Source organism: Myotis brandtii, unplaced genomic scaffold (genome assembly GCF_000412655.1).
Source record: "Myotis brandtii unplaced genomic scaffold, ASM41265v1 scaffold2591, whole genome shotgun sequence".
Taxonomy (NCBI): Eukaryota; Metazoa; Chordata; class Mammalia; order Chiroptera; family Vespertilionidae; genus Myotis; species Myotis brandtii.
This window is the reverse complement of record NW_005359844.1, coordinates 282,530-300,121: the sequence shown is the minus strand read 5'-3', so window position 1 is coordinate 300,121 and position 17,592 is coordinate 282,530. Positions and strand designations below refer to the sequence as shown.

General features: G+C 49.8%; 1 protein-coding gene across 1 annotated transcript in view; it reads right to left on the bottom strand.

Annotated features, from left to right (window-relative positions):
• PRDM5 (PR domain containing 5) overlaps positions 1 to 17,592 on the bottom strand; it is a 126,992-nt gene that overhangs the window by 27,045 nt on the left and 82,355 nt on the right. The window contains exons 10-12 of the mRNA XM_014541054.1: positions 9,572 to 9,665; positions 5,544 to 5,704; positions 5,150 to 5,243 (exon numbers count right to left, since the gene is read on the bottom strand). Coding sequence (XP_014396540.1) covers positions 5,150 to 5,243; positions 5,544 to 5,704; positions 9,572 to 9,665 — 349 coding nt within the window. The remainder of the gene's footprint in view (positions 1 to 5,149; positions 5,244 to 5,543; positions 5,705 to 9,571; positions 9,666 to 17,592) is intronic.

The window sequence follows — 17,592 nt, the reverse complement described above, 5'->3', positions numbered from 1 at the left end:
GGCTAGTGCCTCCAAATTCTCACTGCTGGCACGCCTGAGGTGGGAGGAGCTTAAAGATATTCTAGGTGTGAAAGGGCGAGGAAAGGTGGGAAATGTCAGGGAAGGGCTCCAGGAAACGGGGCTGTGCCCTCCACAGGGGACATCCGGATGCACATGGAACCCCTTACCGGGGTCTAGCCTGGCCCCCAAGCAAGTCACCCACCGGGAGTCTTTAACAAAGAAAATGCATTATGACAACAACCATGCAAATGTGGCTAAAGGCAATAGGGGGAAACTCGATTCTAGTCTAATGCATGCTATTAGAATAATAGTTTATTAACGCTACCATTATTTTATGCAATGGAATGTTAATTAAAGACATGAGAAGAACTCTGGTTCTCACCAAAGAGCAACATACTGATATTAAAACAGCATCTGAAGTTTGTGGAGGGAGTGAAGGTTAGCGTGTGTGCTCACATACAAAGACCCTAAAGCCCCCGAATACTGACTATCCATCGATGGCTACAAAACCACCTCACTGTCCAACATCTGGACACAAATCCTTTCTAAAGATCGTTGTTTAGGTAACATGAAATTAATAAAGAAAAACTTTGCAAATCCTGGTATTCTTAAATGAGGTATCTTGACACTCTTAAATTAGGCCATGGATTTAAGAAATGAACTTGACCACTCGGTCAGATGGCTCAGAAGATCAAATCTTATATCATGCCAATAAACACACTGAATGCAACAGATTGAGCAGTAATGGCCATGAGCAACTTGGAAGATTAAAAAATATACAAAATAGCCTGGCCGGTGTGGCTCAGGGGTTGAGCATCAACCCGTGAACCAGGAGGTCACAGTTCGTGCCCATGGGGACAATTTGCGTATTAGCCTTTTATTTTATAGGATTATTTATTGCTAGTGTTTTTAAACCTGTGAACAAATACTCTAAAAATGAATGGATTCCTTTAGTAAAAACATTAGAGAAGACAGACAAGTAGTGGCTGAAATCCAAGTAGAAGCAAATTATACTGAACCTTTATTTCTAAGCGGATCACAGGTATTTACTGAAATATTAAATGTTTGCTGGGACAGTGATTTATGACTCGGTTCCAGCAGCAGCATGCAGCCAGCCCGGAACAGAAGGCCCACAGCCGGCGTCTACGAACACGCAGATCGGGGAGCTGCAGGCAGGTAATTAACCTTCTGGCCCAAAAGCAGTTCCTAGAATTTCTCTCATAATTTATGAACAACGTTCGGAATCCCTGTCACAGTACACAGATTCCTTGTGGAATCACCCCAGTTCCAGCTGACCTGAGAAGCAGTGGACGGTCGGGAGGCAGAGCCGCTGTTCCTGCTGCCCTCGGGGTGCCACCGTCGGCACTCCAGCCCGGGAGGCCGGTGATGAATGACAGCTGCCTGCCGGGCACAGACGCAGCTCTCATATGAACCAGCACCGAGTAATAAGGTCTCATGGAAGTTGGTTTTGTGGTGGGAAAGTCGCTCCAGAGTGGAGTTAAGTGCTCAGTGAGACCATAAGTAACACGCCACACCCCTACGGGTCCAAGTGCAGATAAGTATCCTCAACTGGCTGATGACCCAGATGATATCATCACACATTGTGGGAGGCATGTACCTAACCCATGGTAAGTCAGGAGCAACGGGAGGTTAGGGGGTATTGTTAGAGAACAAGGGATAAAACACCAGCCATGTGACACTGGAAAACCGAATTGTCATTTGCCTTCGTTCAGTTCTGGAGGAACCACACACGAGTTCTGTAATGAGCAAATCACTGGATTTTGATGGGCGTGAATTCAACTAAGAGGCTTGAACTAGAAACTTCCTGAAATTTCCTTTCTATTCTCAAAGTCAATAATATTATATTTTTCCCTGGCCGGTGTGGCCCAGTTGGTTGGTCATCATTCTGTCCACTAAAGAGTCGCCAGTTCAATTCCCGGTCAGGACACCTGCCCGGGTTGCGGGCTGGATCCCCGATGAGGGGTGTGCATGGGCGCCAATCGATGCTGTGCTCTTGCATCAATGTTTTTTTCTCTCTCTCCCTGTCCCTTCCTCTAAAAAGCAATAAAAATATTTTTAAGAAAGAATACTATAGTTTAATGATGTATAAAAGCAAACGTCTTGTGCACACTTGCTGTACATGCCCTTATTCAAATCACCTAATTATGAAGAATGAGTGGACTTTAGAAAGGTAGATACAAAGTTTATGAAAAATAACATTTTCAAAGTTAATGGAAAAACCAAAGTTTTGTCAGATTTCGCCCCAGCGGTACCGAAGGATGGGAATGGGAATGGGGCGCAAATCACCTAATTATGAAGAATGAGTGGACTTTAGAAGGTAGATACAAAGTTTGTGAAAAATAACATTTTCAAAGTTAATGAAAAAACCAAAGTTTTGTCAGATTTTGCCCCAGCGGTACCGAAGGATGGGAATGGGAATGGGAATGGGGCAGAGGGACAGAGAAGAGGTGAGACAAGGGTACAGCTGATCCAACTGGTTGGTTAGCAGAGGCAGTAAAGGATAGAGTCAATCAAAATGTAAAGAACCAGAGGCATTTTTCAAAAGGTTTCCTTTAAACAGAGAAAAAATACTAAGATTCCTCCCAGAAGGAACAGACAGGTAGTAACTCAATAGCTAAGTTATCACCATCTTAGAGAATGGCCGCTAGTCTGAGCCAGTAGAGTAAGAGCGGTTCAGAGAAAGTGAACATGAAGTAGACATACACCACACCTACACACGAGACAGGAAGTGACGCACGACACCAGCAAATGGAGGGAGGAGCCCGAGGCTGCGGCCATATCTCCCCTTCATAAAACCAGGCTGAGGTTACGAAAGAGAATCCGCTTCCCAAAATACCGATGGACGGTTTGAATGCTATAACAACAAAATGAAACCGGCTCTTTCAGCACCATGAGGAGACAGAAAAGACCGTGACCTGCAGAAGCGCCTCGGCACACAGCGGAGCGCTCAGTGCCATCGCCTCGCGGAAAGGCCATCCGTTGATAGCCACTTCCTGGGCGCAATAAAGCAACCCATCCGCTGGGTGACATTCGGGGGAAACTGTGGGGACTCGGTGGTTGCCAGGGGTGCGAGTTGGGGGATGAATGGGCAGAGCACAGAGGGTTTCGGGGCAGTGAAACTACTCGGTGTAATAATCCAATCACGGGCACGTGTCGGTATCATTTGCCCGAACCCACAGGATGTCGAACAGCAAGAGGGAGCCTTAAGGTAGATGGCGGGCTCTGGGGGTTTATAATGTGTCAGCACAGGTTCAAGGATTGTAACAGACACGCCCCTCCGGCTGGGGATGTGGATGGTGGGGGGCTGTGTCAGGGGGGAGAAGGTAGATGAGCAAATCTCTGCACCTTCCCTTCATTTTACTGTGAACTTGCTCTAAAAAATAAAACCCTTTTAAAAAAAGCAATCTGGTGAAACTGCATTTAACCAGTTTGTATGTTACTGCCACTATAAAGGTGGCTCAGGAGTAAATGAACATGGGAATGTGAAAATAAAAATTTTAGAGCGCCTTTCATTTGGCTCTAAAGCATAAAACTTTCAAACTACTGAAGTAATGTTAAGACCTTTAGAATTTCATTCCTCATCTTTTATACTGGAGAACTTACAGCATTTTATAATTCTTGTGTTGTTTTTTTATAAATATTGATTGATTTCAGAGACGAAGGAAAAGGGAGAAAGAGAAACACCAATGATGAGAATCATTGATTGGCTGCCTCCTGCACGCCCTCCACTGGGGATCGAGCCCCCAACCCCGGGGTGTGCCCCAACCAGGAATCGAACCATAACCTCCTGGTTCATAGGTCGACACCCAATCACTGAGCCACACCAGCCATGCTTCTTGTGTTCATTATAACAGCTGGGTAGAAGAGACCACACTTGGATTCTATCTCCTTGACTAGGTAGGTCATTACCGTATTCCCTGGACTGGCTGGGCCATTTGCTGTCTGAGCCTCAGGTTCAGTGACAGGAAATGAGCGTGGCCTTGGGAACCTGCGGCTCGGCTGAGAAAGGTCCCCTGGGTCCTGTCCGAGGAGCTTCCTCCCTCCATCAACTGAGTAGAACCTGCCCCGCCCGCCCGGCCTTTGCAGCCCGAGTGTGGAGGTGAACCGATGAACAAAGAGCCACGTGGTAACCGGGAGCAATGTCCGCGTGATGGACAGCGGGGGCCTCCTGGTCGCTGCTGGATGAGACCCCCAGTAGGGGGCCAGAACTGCTACCCAGCTGCTCGCTACCCGCTGCTCGTGGCTATGCCAGTTCTACAGGGTCAACCTCGTCACGCGGAACGAACCCGCCTCTACTGCTCTCTGGATAAAGTGGGGAGTGGGCACCCCTGTGACCCGGGACGCACAGGGACCCACGCGGGAGGCTCAGCGAGAAGGTGTGGCCTCGAGGGGCAGAACCGGCGGCTTTTCCCGTGGAGCAGTTTGTCCTCGACTCGAAGTGACCACGACTACGGCCATTCAGACTTGTTTTTGTGAACACTTGTTTTCTCATATAAAAGCAGTGAGCCTGTCATTTAAAGAGAAAGGAAGGAAGAAAAGAAGGAAGGAAAGGAGGGAGAGGGAGGGAGTTGGAATTAGAGGAATCAAGGCACACTCAGAATGGAGGAGACTTGGGTCTGCTGCCACGTGCTGGACCGAGGACTCGCCGGATGAGGTCGGTGCTGACGTGAGCACGGGAAGACCTGTGGCTCAGGGAGCCCGCATCTCCCCAGTGGTCTGTGTGCGAGTCAGACCACACGCGGGGAAAGACCCCAGTGCCATCGCACCGATGGATTTGAACGTGACGGATGGGAAGCATCGGGGAGGGGGTGTGAGGTCCCACAGGACAGGGCCTTTGGGAAACGCCGCTTCCTGAGGTTGACAGGAGGATTAAGAGGAGGCCCCCGGCCTCCACAGGGAGTGGTCCGCTCCCTCTTCTGTCCCCTCGACAGTGTGTACATTACATCAGTCACATCACAGCCAGACAGCGAGCGGATTATCTCCACGCTAGATATTTAACTTAGTTTGAGAAAGGCAACTTATTCAAAATTTTTCTAGAATCAGAAATTGGATTTTATAAAACTTTAAGGGAGAAAACAGGCGAGATGGACTCTCCCCCGCCTGCCTGGGGCCGCAGCTGCCCGCTCACCTGTGTGGCTGCGGATGTGCACGCGGAGCGTCCCGCTGCTGGCGAACTTCTGGCCGCAGTACGGGCAGGTCTTCTCCTTCTCTCCCGTGTGTGTCTACGGGGGTGGTGGGGGGGGGGGAGTCCAAAGAGTTGAGGGTAAATCCAGAGAAACAGGTAATGATGATGAAGGGCAAACCCTTTCCTCCTGGATTACATTTCATTAAAGTGATTTAGTCTCACAATGAGACTTTAAACCATTGTCACACGCATCCCCACTGGTTCCAAACCCCCTCAGATCCACGCATCCTTGGGAATTTGAAAATAACCCTGCGGGTTACTGTCCAGGCCCCTCGGCCACCCCGCCTGTAAGGCTGCCCCACACGAGGCCGGGAAGCGGAGCCGCGCAGGCTCTGACCTTCTTGTGGCTCCGCAGCACGGAGGGCGTGACGAAGGCCTTGTTGCACAGCTCGCAGCGGTACTTCTTGTGCCGCTCGTGCACCACCTGCACGTGCACGTTCAAGGTGTCCTTCCTCTTGAAGGTCGCGTCACAGTGATGGCACTTGAAGGTCCTCTCACCTTGGAAATAGGAGGTCACAGGAGAGGAAAATGAGGTGCCCCAGCGGGTCCCGCCAGCGGCCCTCACACACCTGCTGGTCTTGACCCCCCGCAGGTTGGCTTTACGGCTCGGACCGCGTATCCCACCCGCAAAAGGCCTCTGTCAAGGAGAGGAGGTGCGTTGGAGACCCCTCATTTCTCCCCTCAATCGCACAGCGACCCACACGGCCTTCCAGGGCTGGGGCACAGGCAGGCCTGGTCACTGGCAGCCAGCTGGGGGGCGAAGGCCTGAGGGAGACAGAGTGGTGAGAGCACCCGTCCCATCCCGGGACAGGGGCCTCGATCCCCCGCCTGCCTCAGCACAGACTCTGGGACTTGGTCTCAGGTATGTGGACGGGAGCCCCACAGTGGTCCTTAGTGGGCGTGAAGCTGCTGGGGGAGGGGTTCTGCCCAGGCTCTCAGACAGTTTGGGGGGACAGGGAAACCTATAGAGTGGCAACTCCCGGCTTATACCCTAGAGCAGCGGTTCTCAACCTGCAGGTCGCGACCCCTTGGGGGGCCGAACAACCCTTTCACAGGGGTCGCCTAAGACCATCGGAAAACACATATATAATTACATATTGTTTTTGTGATTAATCACTATGCTTTAATTATGTTCAATTTGTAACAATGAAAGTGGGGGTCACCACAACATGAGGAACTGTATTAAAGGGTCGCGGCGTTAGGAAGGTTGAGAACCACTACCCTAGAGCCTCAGGTGCCTGCCTTCATTTGTGGCCTCGGCTGCAGGGGAAGCAGCTTAGGGAGCGCTGGGCACTTTCTAAAGTTCACAGAACGCCATCTCTCAGCTCTTCCTGGCATGTCGGGCTCTCGGTGCCCCTTTCCAACACTCTAAGCGGGGAATGCGCACAATCAGAAGAGAGTGTATCCCGAGGGAAGTCATCAGTGCACGTAGCCCACGGCCTTGTGCGTGCGAGACGGACTAGCACCGGAATGCATGTTCCCCTTTAGAGAACAATGACATTAGCACAGATTCACAGGTTCACTGGGGCAAACGACACAGGCAACCTTCTAGTCTCAGTGAGAGATGGCCCCGGCCCAGCCCCCTACGCCTCCATCACAGCCAGCGTCCCTTTAGGCCTGTGGGGTCCTCGGGCTCCTTCCCAGCACATTGAAGGACAAAGAGAAGGGAAGGAGAAAGGGGGAGAAGGCAAGCCACCCACCCCCCTTGTGTTTCCCATCAGAAAGCGGCTGTGTAGTCTCTCAGAGGCCTGTTGAGATCTGGTGTTTGAGACAAAGTCACGTGGGGGCCACGCAGGAATCGCAGGACCGGGCGGGTTCTGAGGGCTTCGTCTGCAGTTGCTTTGTGCATCTGTGTCGTGGGGGGTGCTGTGGCTACCCAGTTTGTCTCTGCGTATCTCTTTAGCTAGATCTGAACATTGCTTTTGTGTAAAATATAGAACCAGTGAGAGCAAAGTGAAGGATGAGTTGACACAAGGTTACGAATGTTAATTACACCAGATCTTAGTCAGGCACTGCAAGAAATTAAAAACCAAATCCTCCAAGATTGCGCCTAGCCAAGCATTTTCATTAAACTGTCAAGAGAAGCAAAATGTGCGACCCTGAACAGCACCTCGCCACCCGGCACCTTTCCCCTCGCGCTTTCATTCCGGGTTTCTTGGCTTTAACGTGTATCAGAATTTTAAAATTCTGGTATGAGATTTTATCTGATTTTACCAGATTTCCTTGCCTTCAATTTATCCAATTTTTCCTCCCATTTTAAAACCGAGAAGCTGGCTAGGAGCCTGCCTTTCGGCTTTCAGAATATTAGAAAATGGTAATAATTTCAAAAATAATTATGGCAAGTTTTCCTCGTATCGTGAGCGGACGTCAGTGTCTAATTACCACCTCCACATGGTGAAGTTAAACAGGTTTTAAGCGTCCTGTTGTGTAAGACCTGGACTGGTGTTTTGTCCTCCGTTTGCACCACCCAGTTTCCCATCCTCCTTAAATCACTCGTTTCCTCGCCCAATTCCAGAGTCGACCTTTCTAACCACATGTCGTGATGCAGCTTCATAAAGCCCCTGATCAACATGCCGATCAACTTTATATTAAACACACAGGCACGGCCCAGCTTCGGTGGCCTCAATCCTCTGCCTCAGATTGATCAGAACCAACAGGATGAAGTCAAAAGTATTGGATTCCTTCTCCCAAGAATTCCTTGCTGCTGTTAAAAATAAAACTTCGGCCCGGGCGGCATGGCTCAGTGGTTGAGGGATGACCTATGAACCAGGAGGTCACAGTTCAATTCCCGGTCAGGGCACATGCCTGGGTTGTGGGCTCCATCCCCCGTGTGGGGGGTGTGCAGGAGGCAACCGATCCATGATTCTCTCTCATCATTGATGTTTCTATCTCTCTCCCTTCCTCTCTGAAATCAATAAAAAATATGTATTTTTAAAAATAATAAAATAAATAAAACTTCATCTAGCCAAAGAAAAATTTCCTGACTCTGAGGCCACGGTTGCAAGTCTTCAGAGTATGAACGAGGCTCCTGTGTGTCAATCCTTGTTCTAAAACCCACTCATCTCAGAACAGTGATCCTTCCCAACCCAGCGACAGGGAGACGGGATGGAAGCGCCTGCTGTTCCGTGACACGCGAGGCTTATGAAACGTACAGCGCATGTTAGAAGGAGAGCGGAGAGTCTGCTAAGAACTTCCCCAGAGCAGCTTTCTATGGGAAAAGATGCCTTTCATTACCATCGTCACGCTCAGCTTTCAGAAAAGCCTTAACATCTTTATCATTCTGATTTTTTTCGATACTCCATGGACCAGAGAAAATTTCTTCCAAGATACTATCTTATCTGTGCAATCAGCTGTCAAGGATGAGCAACGACTTCGCTTCCCTCAGAAATATTAAAAATGCAATCAGCAGTGGAAACTTCATCTGTGGAGGATGATCTACCGAGTAAACAACTCCAATTAGAAGCAAGAAAAGCAACTGTGACTCGTTACACCGTTTTCCCTTCCGTGTCAGGTGCCGTGGTCACGAACACCTGGACGGCGCCCCCACTTTGCCCTTCAGCTGCGCGGTCGCACTTTCTCCTCTACAGCGTAGTGATGGCCTCGGCGTTGTGGCTGTGTGTTCCGGGGTCCCCTCAACACAGCTCTGGGTGCGACGCTAGGCGGACTTCCGTGGGGTGGGTGTGTCTGATAAACAAAGGTAAACCGCACCCCTGCACCGCTGCCCAGGAAGGGCGACGTGGGGGGCAGCGTGCTGAGCGGGGAAGAGCGGATGCAGAGCAGGCTGCTCCCCGCACTGCGAGCCGCTCCCCGTACAGCGAGCCGAGTCTGTGCTGCCCTCTCTGCACCCCATCCTCTCAGTTCCTCAATTCAGAGGTCATGTTCGATGTGACTCTGACCTTCCCCATCAGCAAAGGCCTGTGAGCTCCTGAAATCACCCGCCCTGCCCCAGCCTGCCATTTCCTTAGTCCTTCATGTATGTTTCACTGGGAGGGGCCACACCTCGGTGAGATTTGCGGGTATGTAAGCCCCTGCCACTGCTACTCCCATCGAACTACAAAACACTTCGGCAGCCAAGAATGTACATCCTTACATTTAAAAGGGACCAAATTGTCTGCTTTCGAGCAAATTTCAAAGCCACCTTTCAGGACACAGGCTATGTGTTCCACACAAACTAAATGATGGTGCGAGTGACATAAAATAAAATGTCTCCTAAGATGGCTGATCTTCCTGTGGGAAAACAAACAAGGATGAGGGAAGATGAGAGGCGATTACTGTCCTGTGTGCACAGCAGACAGCTCCTTGGGGCCGGGGGTGGGACTGGGGGTGGGGAGACAAGTGCAAGGTCATCCCGCCTGACGCACTTACTGTTGTGTATGAGCAGGTGTCTGTGCAGGGAAAACGGGGTCCGGAATAGGGCCTTGCATTCCTCGCACTGGAACGGCCTCTCCTCAGAGTGTGTCTGTGGAGGAGAAACTGAGTCAGGAGGACGCGGAGCCCACACATCCTCACAGGAAAGGGAGCTCCTGGTCCAGGTGAGAAAGAGGAGAGAAGGGGACGCAGCCAATAACCTGCTTCTCCCGGTGACCGCCGTCCACCCCAAACCATTCACATCAACATGCTGTGCACACGGGACACACAAGTGTCCTTTCACATTCTCGCACTGGATAGACGTTTCATACGTGTTCATACGTGGTCCAGGAAACGGTGCCCATGACCACAAACACTCCCCAGCATGCAGCAGGGGTTTCTCAGGCTCTCGTCCGACAAAGGTGTCGTTTCTCCGTGACTGAAGCACCTTGACCACCCAGGGCTTTAACTGCGGGGCCGGCGCCTCATCAGAAAGGGAATGGGCGACCGTTTCCACCCCCACCCTCCCATGTCAGTGACCACCTCCAGGGGATGTTCAGTCCTGGGCGATGCTCCCCCCATTAAACCAGGATAGTCACTCGTTGTAATTAACGCTCGGTAGATGCGTTAAATGTTTATTTTGTGTCAGATGCGAACCACTTTCCATGAGTTAGTTCACTTAATTCTAGCAGCAACTCGGCGAATAATGCTCTATTGTCCCCACGTACAGATGAGAAGACTAAGGCTCCAACAGTCTCAGTCATCTGCTAACTGTCAAATCGCACAGATGCAATGAGCATCATTAAACAAAATATACTGATAAACAACAACTGCAAACCGCCCGCTAGATCTAAACCTCAAAAACTGAACCCCTGCCTTCCATCCTACACCAGCACTCGTCCATTTGGTGCAAATCAGTGGCTAAAACCCGGTTCCACCAAGAGTGGCAAGGTACCACCAACACATCACAAATCACACTGTGCCCTTATTACAATAAACAAATCACGTAACTGATGGATTTTTATGATGCATGTGGGATAAAGATGAAGGGAATACTTTAAAGGAAAGTCACCATTCACAACATGGTGATTGACACATTTCCTAAGTCTGATGGACATAACCCTACTAGAGGCCTGGCACCTGAAATTCGTGCAAAGGTAAGGTCCCTAGGCCTGGCCTGCAATCAGAGCCATCTTCCCTGGCTACCTGCAGCCAGCCCCGCCCCTGCCACCACCCACCCCTGGTTCCCCATTCACCATCAGGTGATCGGTGCCTGACAGCCAGGGAAGGGACTGAGAGGTCGGCTGTTCCCGCCCACTTGCCAGGCCCGCCCCCGCCATGGGTCACCCTCTGTGTGTGGGGTGACTGGCGGGGCGGAGGCCTTGGTCTGGCGCTGCCCGCATCCCTGGCCACCCATCCCCGGTTCCCCATTTGCCATCAGGCGATCAGAGCCTACTGGTAGGGGAAAAGGACCAAGAGGTGGTCAGCATGCCTCATAGTGACTGGTCCAGCGGTTGTTATGGTCGTTCCGCTGTTAGGGTCAATTTGCATATTACCCTTTTATTATATAGGATAAACATAGTGTTGCTGAGAAAGGTATGGTCATGCCTGTTTTCGGTTGTGAAAAATATAGAGAAAGGATGAAAAGAACAAATACTTTAAAAATCAGGATAAGCTATAGATATTCGAATGTGCTATTTAAGCCACAGAAATTTAAAATGGCCCTGGCTGGTGGCTCAGTGGTTAGCGTGTCAGCCCACACACAGAAGGGTCATGGGTTCAATTTCCAGTCAAAAATCAATGGAAAAGCCCCAGACTGTTTGGCTCAGTGGATAGAGCATCAGCCTATGGACTGAAGGTCCCAGGTTCGATTCTGGCCAAGGGCACATACCTCGGTTGCAGGCTCCTCCCTAACCCGGGCCTTGATCAGGGCTCGTGCAGGAGGCAACCAATTGACATGTTCCTCTCACATGGATGTTTCACTCTGTCTTTCCCTCTCTCTTCCACTCTCTCTAAAAATCAATGAAAAAATATCCTCAGGTGAGAATTAACAACAAAATATCAATGGAAAAAATACCTTAGAATGAGGATTAACCAAACAAATAAAAAACAAATCTAAAATGACAGGTGGAAATAGATAGATTAATAAAATAGAAAAAAGAATAGGTTTCTTCTAATACAAAAATACATGATCATTTAGTATTGGAAAATATGGCATTTCAAATCGATAGGAAGACTGTAACATGTTTAGTAAATGGTTTTTAGGCAACTCTCTAGACATTCAGGAAAAAAATAAGTTCGGTTTAGTTCACACCCCTTACAATAAGATAAATTTCATTTCAATTTAGGTGGGTTTTTCTTTTTTAAGTTTGGAACAAAACCCTAAGCATACTAGAAGAAAATACAGTGAATTTTAATATAATTTTTGGTGCTCACTTCAGCAGCACATATACTAAAACTAGAGGCCCGGTGCATGAATTCGTTCATGGGTGAGGTCTGGCTGGCCCCGCCCGGACAGGGGCCGATGGGGGCCCAGTCGGCCGGGGAGAGGGGCTGTAGGAGGTTGGCCGACTGGCCCCACCCATGATCGGGATGAGGGGGGCCGATTGGGGCCGGGGCCAGCTGGAGAGAGGGGCCACGGGAGGTTGGCTGGCTGGCCCCACCCCCCAAAGTGCATGTCATAACGACCAGTCGTTCTGGTCGTTCCGGTCACTTAGGGTTTTATATATATAGATTGGAACGATGCAGAGAAAATTAGCCCAGCTGGCATGGCTCCGTGGTTGAACAGCAACCTGTGGACACAGGCCCGGGTTGTGGGCTTGATCCCCATGTGAGGTGTGCACGAGGCAGCCGAACAGTGATTCTCTCTCATCATTGATGTTTCTATCTCTCTTCCTCTCCCTTCCTCTCTCTGAAATCAATAAAAACATATTTTTTAAAAAGGGAGAGAAGATTAGCATGGCCCCTGTGCACGGATTACATGCCGACCCGTGAAGCCTTCCATAGTCAATATGTACATATGAATTTTGAGTGGGGGAAGGCTTTCTAGGCATGTCAGAACCCGGATATTAACAGGAGAGAAAGAATTAAATTTTAAAATGCAAGGCAAGAAGGTCTGAAACCTAGGGTTGCTCCAGGCTTCCAAAAACATTACATCCCACCCTACGTCATGCTTCCTCTTTCTCCAAATCCAGGGCAAGACACTGTGGATATGACGTCGTAGGCGGCTGAGTATGAGAGAAGGTGGGACAGCAAAGTGCTTTGCAACCAGATTAAGCAAACCACAGCGACCACAGCGATACAGGCCGGAAGTCAGCAGCGTATTTGAGCAGCAACCTGTCCACAGAGCCAGGTGAACAAACACCTTTGTCACAGACCCGCCACCGCCACCCGGGCGCTATGGCGCACAGTGGGGACGTCTCAGCATTTAAGCTGCACAGTGCCATCACTGAGAGGACCCTGGAGACCACCTGCGGTGAGGACGGTGGAGGGACAATGCTGTCACGCGTGGTCAGACGACTTCCGCCCCCAAGATGAATTTCTTTTCTTTTTGTTTATTTACTTCTTTTTGTTGCTAATCCTCACACGAGGATATTTTTCCATTGGTTTTTAGGGAGAGTGGAAGAGAGAGGGAAAGACACAGAGTAACATCGATGTGAGAGACATATGACTGGTTGCCTCCTGCACGAGCCCCAACCAGGGTCGGGGAACCCGCAGCCCAGGTACGTGCCCTTGACTGGAATCGAACCAGGGGCCCTTTGGTCCGCAGGCCGACGCTCTATCCACCGAGCCAAACCGGCGAGGGCCCCGAGAAGATTTCACAAGTACCCAGTGAAACTCAGCTTTTGTGAAGTGACTTAGCCTTCCATTTTTCACCTCTAAAGGGAGATGAACTTTTCACCGACCTCAATCGCATCATCCATGAGCTATAGCTCATCCGTCCAAATGCCAAGTCACTGATGGCACCACCATCTGCCGCTGTAACAGCGAACGGGTCCCCGCACCAGCCAATGAAATAGACCCTGGATGCACCACGTCTGATGCCAGTGCAGATGTGGAAACACGAGAAAACATGTCACACTATTCATCACACCTAATACAATGTCACCAAGTGCAGCATAACTTTTATATCATAATTTCCAAATCAGCACACTTCTAGCCGCACAGACCAAATATTAATTTCATGAGCGCAGAATACAGGTTTCATCGGGGCCACTGGCAGTTGAGATGATAACCTGCTCTCAGTCACAGCCACGGCTCCACAGAACCAGCATCTTCGGAGATGGTCTTCTTCTCGGGGTCATGCAGCAAAGCAAGAGAACTTTCATGAAATTCAGAGAAAGCACAGAGAGAAAATAAACGTGGAGAAAATACTCCAGGAATATGTGTGTTAGAACCAGTCTCTTTTTAAAAGAGAGAGCTTTGTTATTAAAGACTCATGTCTGCATATCAGAAGCACGTTACCGTCCCATCGGGTCACAGAATAAACCAAAAGCCGCCTACAACGTGCGTCATCTGGCTGTTAACAAGGCCTGTGAATTAAGTTTTTACTGTTGGCTTTATAACTGGCTTCCTTCCTCGGCCTCCTTCTCACAAAAACGAATGCAACTGGAGAGATAGAAAAGCAATCTGTTTCATTAAGCTCAGCACAGGAACAAGGCAGCTCGCTCCACACAGAGAATTAGGATTATGAAATGTCAGCGATGTTCCTACAGAATTACCGTCCGTGTGGCCAAGCCCAGCCCTTGCACTGCTTACAAGACACAAGTCCATTAGCACAAAGCCATAACCCAGGGAGCCAGCTCTAAATCCCGCAGCCGTAAGGGTACCGAGGCGGGCAAAGGGCACTTGCTGGCAGAAGGGACGCCCGTAACTGTCGCAGAGTCTTCCTGGGAGGCAGCGATTAGGTTCCCGCTCAGGGCGCGTGCCCCCCCACACGCTGCTCAGAGATGCTCCCTCAGGCTTCTAACCAAGATGCTTCTAACACAGTGGTTCTCAACCTTCCTAATGCCGGGACCCTTTAATACAGTTCCTCATGTTGTGGTGACCCCCAACCATAAAATTATTTTCGTTGCTACTTCATAACTGTAATGTTGCTACTGTTATGAATTGTCATGTAAATATCTGATATGCAGGATGTATTTTCATTGTTACAAATTGAGCATAATTAAAGCATAGTGATTAATCACACAAACAATATGTAATTATATATGTGTTTTCCAATGGTCTTAGGTGACCCCTGTGAAAGGGTCGTTCAATCCCCAAAGGGGTCGCGACCCACAGGTTGAGAACCGCTGTTCTAACAGCACTGCTTCCAACAAGGACCCTCCGGCTCACTACACTGGCATTAACTTAAAAGCCTGCCTCTACAGCCGGCCAGCGTGTCTCAGTGGTTGAGCGTTGACCTATGAACCAGGAGGTCACAGTTCTATTCCCGGTCAGGGCACCTGCCCAGGTTGTGGGCTCGATCTCCAGTGGGAGGCGTGCAGGAGGCCGCCGATCCATGATTCTCTCTCATCATTGATGTTTCTATCTCCCTCTCCCTTCCTCTCTGAAATCAATAAAATTATATTTTTTTAAAAGTCTGCCTCTACAGGGTCTGCCATGGATTAGCTGCCCAATCCTAACAAGTGTGTTCTCTCTTCCACAATGAAGCTCTGTGAATATAGGGAAGCAGCAAACCTGTCTTTCCCCCATTGTGCAGGTAGCACACTGCAGCCCATCATCTGCTAGCCTACAAAGACAGGTGGTATGAGTGCAGGTACAGCCTGATCAGGCCCGTACAGTAACGCCGGCTTCACCCCCTGCAGCAGATGCAGGAGGAGAAACCCACGCAAAGGTGGAGTCAAGTGGCCGCGATGCAGCAATTGGGACTGACATGTAGTCTCCAATGTGGCCCCTTCCCCTTCCGAAGAGATTGTCAAGGATGTTTTTTGTTACTGTGCAAAACGTACCTTATGCTTTTAGAGCCTAATCCGTAACCTATTTAGAGAGAGACCTGTCCTTTCCTTTAAGAGCTACAACATTTCACCTGAGCAAAGTCTGATCTTCAGCGATTAGGTTCATATTTAATGAACATAAACTCGCCTCCCCCACTACCCCTTCCGCAGTGAGATGCCCGCCCCCTGCGGGGCCCAGGGCAGGAAGGGGGGGGTGCGGATGACGTCATGGCTCTAGTCCAGATGCTGCTTCCGCTGCCTCCTCTCATGTCCCAGGGAGGTCTCCCGAGTCCCTCCCTCCCCACTCCTCTCTCTTAGAGAAATGGCTTCAGACCCCCATTCTGGGCGCATCTCACTCCCCACCCTGTTTCTGAATCCAGGCATTTTGTGCCTTCCCTGCCCTGACCTCTCCCCACCAACCACCCCTCCCTCGGGCTCCCGGACAATGGAGAACTGGCTGGATCCCTTAAAGGGACAGTGTCCCACCAGCACTCTCGGCTGCTGCCCTCTCCCTCTTCACCCCCAGTTCCCTAGTTAAGGAGCAGTCGATGAAAGCAGACTATGTAGAGAGGAGGGTTCCCTGGGGACGGGGCTGTCTCACTCAGGACCCAGTCTTTCCTGCCCTCTCTCTCCTGAATTGTTTCCCTGCTGAGCCATAAGCTCAGAGCCTGGTCCTTCAGTACCTGTGTGGCCTTGGCCCATCACCCAGAGAGGCAAACAGCTGGACTGGATGGATTCTCTGCATGTGTGTCCCCTGGCCCCTAGGACCGGGGTCAGTCTTTTGAAAACATGCCCCTGAGGGCTCACTGGGATCCATATTTCTGCATTTGCTCCTCCTGATTTAGCTGGGCTGTGGGTGCCTGCTCCACTGGGACAGACACTTAGGTGGCAAGAAGTTTAGCTCTAGGCCTGTGGGATGACACCAAGAAGCTAGAACATCATTCCTCCCCATCTGCTCTTCAGGAGCCCCACCAGCCTGGCTTCCCTAGTAGCCCCTGGTGATGGGGCAGGGGGTTGTGGCCCTGATGACCCTCCGTACAGCAGGACTGCTCTTCTGAAGGGAGGTGTGGGGCCTAAGGCTCTGGTTGAGGTGGAGGGAGGGACGATGCTGCGCTGCCCCTTAATTCCCCTTGTGACTGGCAGCACCTGTAGGCCTGACGGGTCTAGGAAACCAGCAGATCCTCTGTCTAAACCAGGGGTCCTCAAACTACGGCTCGCGGGCCACCTGCAAATACAAATATTGTATTTGTTCCCGTTTTGTTTTTTTACTTCAAAATAAGATATGTGCAGTGTGCATAGGAATTTGTTCATAGTTTTTTTTTAAACTATAGTCCGGCCCTCCAACGGTCTGAGGGACAGTGAACTGGCCCCCCGTTTAAAAAGTTTGAGGACCCCTGCCTTGGAGAAAGATATTTAAGTAAATTATTAGGGTTGACTGACACTATGCAAAGCAGTTGCTAGGCAGTATTTACTTTGTCAAGTAACGATGTTGGCCCTCTGTGTGTGGGGATTCCACATCTGCTGGCAGGTGGAAAGGAAATGCTAGGAAAAAGTTACGATCCTACTGATGTGTACTTTGTACTTGGGCCTGTGGTGCCGCATGTTGTGCCTGTACTGAACATGGACAGACCTTTTTCCTTGTCATCATCCCCTGAACAATACAGTGTAACTACTGTTTACCTTGTGTTAGGTGTAGTAAGAAACCTAGAGATGCTCTAAAGCTCACAGGTTGACTCTTGAACAACAGGGCTTGACTATGAGGGTTCATTTATATGTGGACTTTTTTTTTCAGTAAATACTGTAAATGTACTTTTGTTTCCTTATGGTTTTCTTAACTTTTTCTTTTCATGTCTATGCATTTCATTGTCTCACTTTATGGAAATAATACAGTGTATAATGTATATAACATACAAAGGCTGTGTTAACCGACTGTTTATGTGATCTGTCAGGCTTCCTGTCAACAGTGGGCTCTCAGCATTGAAGTTTTTTTTTTGGGGGGGAGTCAAAAGTTATACAAGAGTTTCGACTATGGGGGCAGGTCGGTGCCCCTAACCTCCACATTGTACAAGGTCAACTGTATAAATCCAATGGAAAATTGCA